This window comes from Saccoglossus kowalevskii, chromosome 9 (assembly GCF_978046115.1).
Source record: "Saccoglossus kowalevskii chromosome 9, keSacKowa6.1, whole genome shotgun sequence".
NCBI classification, from domain to species: Eukaryota; Metazoa; Hemichordata; class Enteropneusta; family Harrimaniidae; genus Saccoglossus; species Saccoglossus kowalevskii.
Genome location: NC_140649.1, coordinates 25,636,700 through 25,649,368, shown reverse-complemented (window position 1 = coordinate 25,649,368; position 12,669 = coordinate 25,636,700). Strand labels below are relative to the sequence as shown.

The following is a 12,669-nucleotide window of genomic DNA, read 5'->3' as shown; positions in this document are numbered from 1 at the left end:
TTGGAGATGTGCTTCTAATAGAGCAAATACAGTACATGTACTTCTATTGGAGATGTACTTCTAATAGAGCAAATACAGTACATGTACTTCTATTGGAGATGTACTTCTAATAGAGCAAATACAGTACATGTACTTCTATTGGAAATGTACTTCTAATAGAGCAAATACAGTACATGTACTTCTATTGGAGATGTACTTCTAATAGAGCAAATACAGTACATGTACTTCTATTGGAAATGTACTTCTAATAGAGCAAATACAGTACATGTACTGTTTATTCACACAATGTATGATTATACATAATGCAGTTCTTTGCAATCCCCTTCAAAACGAATATTTTGTTAGTCCCGTTCGGTCTCTGTGTGTCTGTGCGTCCATCCCGAGTCATATCTCAGAATCCCTTGGACTGATTCCGTTCATTCTTTGCATGTGCCTAGTACTTTATGTGGGACATATGCACATGCAGTGGTTTAGCTATTCGATTCAAAATGGCCAACTGGCAGCCATCTTGTTTTTTTGAAAATGTTGTATTTTGGACATGCTTTGTCAGTTTTCATTCAAACTTGGTACATAGATTATACATGTTAGGATACATGTCCATGATGATTTATTTCACAATTGGATCAAAGATGGCCGACTGGCAGCCATCTTGTTTTTTTGAAAATGTCGTATTTTGGACATGCTTTGTTAGTTTTCATTCAAATTTAGTACATAGATCATACATGTTAGGATACATGTCCCCGGCCGTCCGTGAGTTCCTGAGTCTATCCGTGCGTCAGTCATCCAACGTCATATTTCAGAATCCTGTGGACAGATTCCGTTCAATCTATACTTAACTCCAATTATTCGTACAAATTAAACAACAAGCATGAAATGCGGTATGCAGTGGTTGCAGTACCCAGGAGCCACACGCGTTTATTACAAGTATCCCCCCTTACATATGTAAATATTCACGGAATAATCGATGATAAATCCCCATCGCAAATACATTGACCGCCCAGGAAAACCAGATATAAAAAACCTGTTAAGGGGAAAAAACATCTGGAAACCTGTACCCGACACAATGTCAGATGTATCTAGGGGTGGATGTCGGGAGTCATCCATATTAAAATTGAACATATATTAAATAAGAAAAAATACATCGTGAGTTGTTTGCAACCGAGACTGAATACAATAGAACACTCTTCTTACTATATACCCATGAGCACCTGGTTATTTAGCCAATAACCAGTCAGAACAGGTGCAATGGCACCTGAATAATTTACATACGAATAGATAGCAATTATCTGCTAATCTACGAAACGCAGATAATTTATCATTCTTTGCATGTGCCTAGTACCTTATGTGGGACATATGCACATGCAGTGGTTTAGCGATTTGATTCAAAATGGCCGACTGGCAGCCATCTTGTTTTTTGAAAATGTTGTATTTTGGACATGATTTGTCAGTTGTCATTCAAACTTGGTACATAGATTATACATGTTAGGATACATGTACATGACGATTTATTTTGCAATTGGATCAAAGATGGTCGACTGGCAGGAATCTTGTTTTTGTTTTTTTATGCGGTATCTTGGACGTGCTCTGTCAGTTTTCATTAAAATTTGGCACATACATGTACTTTATACATGTTAGGATGCATGTCCATGACAATTTGTTTCAAAATCTAGTCAAGGATGGCCGATTGAAAGTCATCTGACTTTTTGGCCTTACTACTATATTTCCACAATTTATGTACCATTTTCATTCGTATTTGGCACATACATCATACATATCAGTGTGTTTCATAATCAGATCAAAGATGGCTGGATAACGGCCGTTTTTATTTTGGCCATATTACTATGAAACGAAACACATGTTTTGATGTAAATAAACAATCTGTTGTATACGCCACTTGGAACTCAAGTTTCAAGGACACGCTCGCGACAACCCCTCCGCTTTAATATGACGAGCACAAAGAGAACTTAACGGGGGACTGTGTCATTTTCAATGACTTGTGTTTTCTATGTAATATGTTTTTGCACTATGTTGTGATAATGTTGACGGAATATATACTAGTATTTCCTACATTTTCAGATTTTGTGGTAAAACACTTTGCATAATCCCGATTTATCACAATTGTAATTTTAGAAATGTACCAATGTATGGATTGAATACCGATATATTTGTTTGTTTTTATTTCTATTGCAGATGATAGTCAAGGCTTCGGGAGAACATAAACAAAGAATCACATTAAGTATATCACTGGGTGGCGTGAAAATTATCGATGAACGGTCAGGGGTAAGTTATGCTGCCGTATATTTTTGTCACTTGAAAAAAGAAAAAAAAAAATTGTCTCTGCTAATTGAATGAACTTGTTTTTTTCTATGTGCTTTCCAGATTCTTCAGCATACACATCCTGTTCATAAAATATCATTTATTTCACGAGACCCATCTGACAGCAGAGCATTCGGTTACGTGTTTGGCGTGGAAGGCGATCATAAATTCTATGCTATTAAAACAGCAAATGCTGTAAGTTCATATTCATTTATTTTACTGACCGACTCCTACCATTGGATTGGACTAGACTGGACTGGACTGGACTGGACTGCATGCAATGTCTGTTTGTTCCACAAGAATACAAGACTTTTCTGGTCTGAAAATTTCTGGTCAGTTTGTCGTTTAAATCAATGTATCCAGATGTTTGTTTCCACTGGACACAGTCCAAAGCTGACACTTCTAGTGTCCGTCCAAAAATTCGTCTGTTCTCAGACATTCCCGAATTGATTTTGCTCAAAGTTGGTACAAATTAAGACAATGTATAATGGGTGATTTGATAATATCATGGTATTTGTGATGACAAAGTTTCACAAAAGTCACTGACACTGACAATTTCATGAATTTTCTTTACTCATGTAATTTGTAAAAATAGTTTACACTATGCACATTGATTTGTTTTTCAATTTTAAAATCGTTCAATTTGGCACTCAATTATGTACTCTGGTTTGAATATACATGTACTATATATAATCCATTCTGTTAAAACTTCTTCTTTGCACCTATTTATATAAAAACTATCGTTTCACAAGATATCAGTTGTACACACTGGTTAAATTTAAGCTCAGTGACTTAGCACACCTCACCGACTACTTGATACATGTAACTTGGTTGAAATTGTGCTTTAATATGAAGTTTTATGAAAAAGAATTTTTTTTTCCAGTCTTCGGAAAATTCTGATCCTAAAAAAAGCCTGTGACACACACATTCTTGAACAAAAACTAATAAGGTTTAATCAGTGTGCCAAAACATTGATGACTGATGTTATTGAAAATTAAACATCAGAGACACGACCCTCAAGATTGCATTACTCAAAATCTTCTGAATTCTTGTAGATCGTGGTTCTAAATTGTTATTTATTACAATAATGGCCTTTTTCATTACAGTCTGAAAATGTAGTTTTATCATTGAAAGACCTATTTCAAGTTGTCTTTGATATGAAGACAAAAGAAGTAGAAGAAGTGAAAAGACAGTCTTCTGATACTGTTCTGTATTTGAAGCCAATGTATGATGATGAGCCACCTGATGAAGATGTCGCAGAAGAAACACATGAGGTGAGAAGACAGGTATTACTTCATTGCCTCATGAGGGCGCTCTATTATCTATAGGGGGTGCTTTTGTGTGGTATTCCAGTCTGTTTCAAGCTGGGGAGTCGTCACCTGCATATGCGTCAGATGGCCATAGTGTGTCATTGTTTACAAACAATCTTCTACCCATAAGCCTTTGCTTTATTAGGGTGTGTTATCATCGCTTGGGACTCCTTCGCGTGAGCAGCAAGGGGAGATATGAATGTGCACATTGTGTGTCTTTATTTGCTTGAATCTCAAAACATGCAAAAAAATCAGGGTTGTTTTCATGATTGAAGTTAAACGTTTAGTCATTACTGAAACTGTCAACTTAATTTTGCTGGATAATGAGATTTACTTCAAGATCACAAGGCTACAGAATCATCTGACTCTCTCATAACCAGTCATGAAACAACCATCTTAATTGTCCTCTAAATATCTATCACATACCACTGCACTGTGGATAAAATATTTGAAAAACTAAAATCCTGAAAAACGTTGCCTACCGGTATATTTGGCTCTAGCCAGTGACTGTGCAAAACGGAAACTGACTTCGAACACACTCAATGTAACGAACAAATGTACTGTAAAAGGGTTAATTATTCACTGGGTTTTAATTTAGCTTATTTCGCTGACTGGAAAATGCGCTAAATTAAAACCCAGTGAATATGTAAAATTTGGCATAGAATACATTATCTAAATGATAAAACCGTGAATTTAAAACCCACTGAATATGCCTGAAATGGTAAATCAGTGAAATTTAAACCCAGTGAAAATTAGTCATTTTACAGTAATCAGACAATATCATGTGCACCATGTGAATGATGATTGAACTGCCTAATTAATAACCTAATTAAATATTAATTATATTGACATTTTCTCGTATCACTAAGTTTAATAACTAAGAATTAAAAACTACACATGGGTAACTGTTGAAGATATACATCATTGAAAGACATGTTCTGTTTTTCAGACAGTGCCTGCCACTCAGAATGGTGAAGTATCAAAAGAAGAGACAATTGAAGCATTACCAACACTAGGAAACACAGTTACATTTGAACAGGTTAGATGGTTCCACTCACAGGTGACCCGACTTGACTCAGTCACCATGAACTAGACCATGGATTACGGAATGCAGCTAACCACTCTATTGTATAATCTTGACATTTACATTGTTATCCCAGTATATTCATTCATAATAGACAAATTTCTGCTTCATAAAATAAGTGAATTTAAAAAAAAAATATATAATCATTAAAATTAAAACTTAATGGGTTGAATGGATGTATTGTTTTCCAGTGGTACAAAACTGTTATTGAGAATCATCTTTTTTATAATGTACATATTTACAAGTATTTTTATTCAATCAAATGTTCTTTTCAATTGTTCAGGAGGAAACTACAGGAGGCGGAAATTTAGTGGAATTAGAAAACGAACTGAAGAATATTCAGATGGTAAGAATAAGTCGCATCTTTATCTGAGATTTTTGCAGCTGCAGTGTTATTTGTTTTCATTCTTTGCACACAAGATGAAACAGTTGTCAGATGACTGTGAAAGCTGGTTCATTCAACAGACCTAATAGACACAAACGATTGCTAAGATCTTGTTTAGAGAGAGAGACATGCACAACTCGTTTTTTAACTCCTCATGTAGTGTTCCATTCTCTTCTATCATCACCGTTTCCCCTATCTAAGAACCATGCTATTCAGAACAGGATAGTCTGTGCAAAAGCTATGTTATTCTCAGGGGAGGAACTACGTCACAGAGCATTCTATGTTGCTTGGGCACCACTGTACAATGTATTTCTATGGTTATCTGCTAGCTGCTGTGGAATGCCGATTGAGAAGCTGCTGAAAACAGTCAGGGGAAAACGGCACAAACTCAACAATCCTGAGCAACCTAATATGTTGCAGATACATGTATAGTGGTAATCTTGTTCAAGAGTTTCAACAACCAGTCCTAAGTACAGTTTTCTGAGAGTTTCCTGCCTTTTTTTTTCTACGAATGATGGTTGCCAGGTGGTGAAAATGCCACCCAAAATGTTTGTCCACCCTGAGAATACATACATGTAGATTGTATCAGTATTTGAAATGTATACAGTAAATGCCTTGCTTTGTTACATGTTAGTGAGCAGTACCCTGGGAAGTCAACTGTAATATTAGAAGTAATTCTGTCATTCCATTCTAGGGCATTGATGCAATGGAGGCATTTGGAGACCCATTTTCAGCTGGAGGTACTACGCCAGATGGAACCCGATCAGCCAACAAGACCCCTAATCCATTTGAACCAGCTGATCCATTCAATATGGGTGGCAGTAGTGACTTTTTCTCACCCCAGTCTGTAAGTTCAGTTTTTTTATTGGCAATGTCATTGAGCATTTCCATCTTTTATTTGCACCCCCAGTGTTTTTTTAATAAATTTGTGCCAGGTGAAAGTTCCGGACATTGAAAGTCACTGTTGTCTCTCCTGACTTTTTTGTAGTGACTAGTTTTGATTTACATTTTAAGGTGACTTACTGGTTGCAGATAAAACTACATATGACCCAGATACTCATAGAAAATGTAGTCAGTATGAAGCAGAGATTGAAACTTATCAATAGAGGGGTGCAAATATAAGGTGGAATGATCTGCCGCAGGCACTTGCATTAATGGTGACTGTACAAGTAGCATAGCTTGTTGCACATTTGGTGTCATGTGCCAGTTTATCTTGCGTGTAACACTGCTATAAAGTTGGTCATTCAGTAAAGTACTGTCCAATAAAAGCTGTTAAAACTGAATATCAAAGGGTCTGAGTAAATTGTTGAACACTTTGCTAGTGTTTACGTTTCTCACATAATGTTGCAATAATTTTTAATGAAAGAAGTTTCCCGAGATATTTCCTTAAAAACATGGTTACCTTTATCTGAAACATGTTGTTTGATCACAAAACAGACAGTGCATAATGATGTTACAAGTGATGCTGCAGTGATGCTTCAGTATTGGTGAAGCAGCAAACAGAAATGGTGCTGACTCCACATTGTCGCTGTGCCTGTCCATTCTTTATGCAAACCTGTAGCGAAAAAAGTAGATATTTTAATACCGATACTCACTTTTCAATTATGTTTCTTTTTTTATTTATTTTAGGATAGTTCAGGATTTAGCTCTCCACCTATCAATCAGAGTTCTGCGATGTCATCGCCAAGTCAGGATTTGTTCAATCCATTCCAATCACAGCCTGGTACCACATCAACTACAACTAATCTGTTTGCTGCACAGTCTGTGCCCCAGCAACAACAACAGCAACAGCCTATTGCATATGGACAAATGGGTTATGGCAATATGGGTCAAATGGGTGCTCCAATGGGTGGTAACACCATGGCAGCTCCAATGGGTGGCAATCCCATGATAGGGACACAGATGGCGACTAACATGGCACTCAATGCACCTACCAGCTACAGTATGGGTAGTGCTATGGGTGGTGGTTATGGTGGCATGTCATCCCACTCTCAGAGTTATGTTCCTCCACCAACACAACCAGTAAAACCAAAGGCAGATCCATTTGGCGATTTGGACATCTTGGGCAAATCAGACTCTGGAGTCAGTGATGTGTTTGCGAGTCTTGGAGCTCGTCCAGCCAGGGCACCTCCCCCTGTACCAGGCAAATCGACAGCGGCTGCACCACCAGTGCCAACACCAAGGACTAATGTTGGTCAGCAACCTCCGGTTGATTTATTTGGCTCTAATATGATGACTAGCCCATCGGGTAATGATGACTTTAATTTACCTTCACCAGATATGCCTCCACCATTGCCTCCAAGAGCCACCACAGCTGCTGTTAATATGTCATCAGAGCTTAATAATCAACCTCATGTTCCACCGTTTGTTCCGCCAAGGTTACATGGTGATAATGACCTGGGAATTAAGGATAACGTCACACATCCCATACCCATCCCATCCCGGATAGATAACCAACATACAAACCAACAACAACAACCACAAAACAGGACTGAAACTTGTGAATCTTCCGGTTCAGCGGCAGCTCACTTTCCAAACACTTTTAGCTTACAGGAATCCAGTGCTTCCTCTAATCCTTCTTCCCTTTCTTCCAGTGCATGTGACTCCATAAACAATAAAACCCTTTCTTTTAATAATTGCACGACTAACAGCACGAGCATGACTCAGTCAACACAATCTACGTCGCTTCCTATTAATACTCTCTTTGATCAGCATGTTTTGCTTTCTAGCTCCAACCCTCATGCAGACACTAACCTGTCTTCCAGCGTTCCCAGTGCATGCAATAACATTGCCAATTTATTTCCACAAAATGATCTTTTTAATACTGTAACATTTACCACTGCCGCTAACACCACTAATGATGTTTTGCTACCTGTTCACGAAGATCCTTTTGCAGACGACCCATTTACAGCTGAGTCGCCGACCACAAGTAAAATTATTGTAATGGACTCATCTCCAGTCAACCATATTTCATCATCATCATCTTCATCATCACCACCATTATCTTCATCAACTGGGAATCCATTTGTGCCAGCAGAAGGCGCTGTTTCTAAACCTGATCCCTTCTCTGTAGGAGGACTAACAGGTGGTACTTCCGGCAGCTCCAATGCATTCGCAGATCAGCCATTTGATGCATTTGATTTTGGTGGTGGAACAGCTGCACCTCCAAGTAAAACGGTAAGCATCCAGGCTGTATGCAGTTATCATTAAAGTCAAAAAGTTTTAAAAAAAAATTTAAAAAAATACCAGAATGTGTAACTTTTAGGGGTTATTGTTTTATAAAACAATGATAAAATTGGAGAACCACTTCTCCTGCCACAATTCTGGTACAATATTTATGTATTTTGGATCGAATTTATATAAGTTGCGATTGGCTGCAGGTTTTGTTAAAAATTATGAAAAAAATGATGCTGTGAAAGCTGACAAAAATGGAGTTGTCGGTCAAAGGTCGTGTGGAGTTGTGTCATTTTATAAAGTAAGGTTAGTATGCTGTTCCAAAATGCTGCTGTATTTGGTCTATTAAGCCATTATTGCAACACTTCGCCATGTGCTGGTTTTAGTAACGCGTTACTCTGGCTCAACACTTATAAATGTGGTGTGTGTATTACCGGTACTGTTATTTTGTGAAAAAAATGATAAATTTTACTGTGAATCTTTCATTATAATTTTTCAAATTAAAGCATCACCTACTGGTATTCACTTTTACATAATAAATATGTATTGTCACTTTCAGGCTCCTGCGCAGTCGAGCACATTCGATAATCTGGACCTGTTTGGTGGTCCCGCTGCTGAGGTGAGTTGGTCTTGTGTAGACAGTTAGTGAATTGTGTTGTTAAATTCAACCACATGTATAGACTTTAGGCACATATGAAAAATTTCATCAACCTTAAAAGCATAGGGAACTGGTATATGTTTCAAAGAACTGTGTTCTATCATGGCTATTTAACTTATTTCACCAATCACTGCGCAGCACTCGCTGTTGACAAACTGATTAAATCTGCAAAATTTGTACACCACCAAATAATTTAGGAAAAAAACGCCATTGCCATGTTTTGGAAAAACTGACCAAAAAACATTATTAATTTTGTGAGACCATATTTTATTTGAGAAAGTTCTTTTCAAATTAAAGATTATATTCCTTTTGGTATTTTCAATGAATTCATGCCATTATTCTACAGAAAATGAAAATGAAAGAAATTAAGAAAAGTCAAAATGTCATAAAAAATGTAAAAAATTTATTTTTGTTTTATTCTGGTTGATATAGTGAAAGAGATCATATCTTAAAATGTTGATTTGGACATTAAATGAAATGATGAAAGCTTATTAATATCAATTATAAAAATTCCAAAAAATAAAATTGGTGTTTAGTGAGATTCCAGTGTGGTGCTATATTTTCCATTATGTGAAGTTTTCTCCCAGAATGCATTGCACATTTGCTCACTCACATGCTTGGTAGTTGATTGCAGAGAAGACATTATTGTCTCATTCTCATTGGTTTATTTTTTTTTTTATTGATACAGGAACCGCTGTATGCTACAGTCAACAAGCCTAAACAGTAAATTACAAATTAATTCAAGACAATTCTTATCACAAGTAGAAACAATTAAGACGGCATTTTATATTTTTAGCAAACTATTAATTTAAATAAGTATTATTCAGATCGAAAAATTCACTCTATTATGTTATTTACTTGCATGTCGCAGGAGGGCGATGTTCAGTGAGGGTGCATAGTGGTATAATTCAGCTTATATATATATGTATATGCTTCCAAGCTTGTTAATTTTATCACAGACATATATGGTTTTATACATGTGGAGGGAGGGAATTCAGTTTTAGCATCACAACATTCAATTCTGTACACTCAGTAGCTTCATATATGCACAATAATTCAATGTTATGAAGACATTGGTACCATTTGAATATGATTTTGCAAAAACCATACATTATTAGAAATTTACATTTACTGGCATTTTGTTTGAAATGTGAGGAGGAAGTAGTAGATTGAAATGGATCAAAGTCGTCATGGTGATCAATATAGGACCTGATTTTATGACTCGTGTTGAATCTTGTACTGCTTCTTGTCATGCATATGATCACTTGTAATTTAATTGCAGGAGTTATTGACGAATAAATGTACCCTTAGTGATGGTGTCAACAATATTGCATGTACAGAATGTATGGACTTATATTATTTAATATAGCTAACTTAAGCGTAGGTAAACACATATTTGCTTGTAAACCATTCGCACCTGAAGAAGGACAACAACTTAGGAACTCCACTCTCATCTGTCAAAATTACTACCGGGGGTAGAAGATAAAATATATGTGGTCGCAACTCTGGTAGCACTTTTTTTTTTATTGAGTGAAACAGGTCACTGTTCTGGAAGTGTTGTTTTTTCCATTGTCTAGATAACACGTTTGTGTAATTACTGACATGAAATTTTAATTATTGTTTCCGTTTATTCATAATGTGATCAGTGTGTTAGTGTTCAGATTCATATATTCAGACATGCATCTTAGAAATGCCAACCCAAAAGACTGCATTTATATAAATGCACTTCTAATAGAGCAAATACAGTATATGGAAATATGCCAAATTTGGCATTTCACAATAAATAATAATAATCAAATCAAATTATGCAAATTACTAGGGTATATGGTAATTATATGCAAATTTATGATGAACACTAAATTGTTAAATGATTCCATTTCTTATGCAAAATCAATTACAATTGTACGTTGCTATAACTTGCATTGACCTAGACTTGCATACAGTCTTTTGTTTGTTTTTGTTGTTTTTTTTTTCGATAAAATAAAATATTATGTGTGTATATAATTGGCGAAAGCCAGCTTACCAGTGAAATAACTAATAAGTTTGTTTGTTGCGCAGTAACCTGTATGCAAGTCGAGCAGTGGTCGTATAATAGAGTGAATTAGGTACAGTCTTTGAGCACACGCTACAGAATTTGGTGACCTAAAATTGGCAATTAAAATTAACCTAAAACACTTGTTTATTGAGTTTGTTGACACATGTTGGTAATAGAGGATTTTGTTACGATACATTTACTATATATTCTCTGTTCTAAGTTTACACGAAAATCAAACGTGTATCTCGCATCTACCACAGCCAATTAAAATACAGAACAGCTCTACTGACAGAAAGTTCTTTTTATGTTGGCTTTCATGACTTATCATAATTACATTAAAGGGTTGATAAAGGTAAGGGGTCTAAGTTCTGGTAACATTCAGATTCTTGATGTGAATTCTCATGCAATACCGTACACTGTCATATCATTTTGTAGATTAATGTATAATTTAGTGTCAAACTTTCAAGTTGTCTTAATCATCACAACAAATCACTATCATATATGAATGTTATTATTATTAATAACTGAATAGAACACATATTTGTCAATTGTTTGAGTATTTTTGAAAAGGAATTTATTCTTTATGCTCATATGGTGAACATTTACAATTGACTAGTCAATAAAAATATATACTGTATAAATTTTAAACAGTAAAACCCCTAACAGCTGAATTTAAATAAAATGATGTAGTTTTGACATTAATGATTGAAGGTATTTTATGCATATAGAATTCAATGATATTTACGATATGAAGTAACAATGCATGATTTCAAATATTTTTAATAATAATTATTTTTTGCTTCTATTCCATGTTCAGTCACTGACTTGCATGTTTAACACTGTTGGAAATCGTGTACACCAAATATAGTGCTTTCAAATAATTCCTGGCTGACTGTAAGTTTGGGGCTAAATTGATAGAATTTGACTTTTCTTGATGATTATGTTCAATATTTATGAAAAAATAAACAAATATTTTACAGACATATGTATGTGTAATTTTATAAGGGATGGAACAATTGCTTAAATTTGAGGGGAAATGTTTAAAATGGTTCTACCTGCAGCTTACTAGTACTTCTCAATACATACAAGGGGCAATAACAGAGTATTTTCGATCATGTTTAAATAATTGACTCCCGTCTACGTGTGTGTGTCTGTCCGTTCCACTGATATCTCAAGAACTGTAAGTTGGTTTTTAATGAAACTTAGTGTATAGATGCTTTTGGCTAATGCACAGATTTGATTAGGTTTTGGTTGAAATCCATACATATTAATTACCTGATTTGCATGATAATTAGCTAATTTTTAGCTGTTCCACTGATATCTAAAGAGCCATTCATTAGATTTTGATGAAACTTAGTACATAGATGCTCTGGACTAATGCACAGATATTAGTTTTGGGTAAAAATCCATGCATATAATTAATCTAATTTGCATAATGATTAGACAATTTTTGGCTTTTCCACCGATATCTCAGGTACTAATCATCACATTTCAATGAAACTTGCATAGATACATAGAACGATGCACAGATGGATATGTGAAAAATTAATCAATTTTCAGCTTTTGATATTTCAAGTACCGTACTATTCATTACTTTTCAATGAAACTTGATACATAGGTGCTCTAGAACAATCCAAAGACCTGATTAATTTTAAGTAAAAATGTGTGCATATTAATCAACTTATTTGCATAATTAGTTAATTTTGG

The 12,669-nt window shown here is 35.4% G+C and overlaps 1 protein-coding gene across 7 annotated transcripts in view; it reads left to right on the top strand.

The window, feature by feature from the left end:
• LOC102804317 (uncharacterized) overlaps positions 1-11,945 on the top strand; it is a 28,534-nt gene extending 16,589 nt beyond the window's left edge. For all 7 annotated transcript variants that reach the window (XM_085503342.1, XM_085503344.1, XM_085503340.1 and 4 more), the window contains 9 exons: positions 2,191-2,280; positions 2,380-2,511; positions 3,423-3,590; positions 4,576-4,665; positions 4,994-5,056; positions 5,790-5,942; positions 6,725-8,272; positions 8,829-8,888; positions 9,616-11,945. In XM_085503342.1, the coding sequence (XP_085359468.1) occupies positions 2,191-2,280; positions 2,380-2,511; positions 3,423-3,590; positions 4,576-4,665; positions 4,994-5,056; positions 5,790-5,942; positions 6,725-8,272; positions 8,829-8,888; positions 9,616-9,654 (2,343 nt within the window). In that variant the 3' untranslated portion in view covers positions 9,655-11,945. The remainder of the gene's footprint in view (positions 1-2,190; positions 2,281-2,379; positions 2,512-3,422; positions 3,591-4,575; positions 4,666-4,993; positions 5,057-5,789; positions 5,943-6,724; positions 8,273-8,828; positions 8,889-9,615) is intronic.
• Positions 11,946-12,669: the final 724 nt, after the last annotated feature.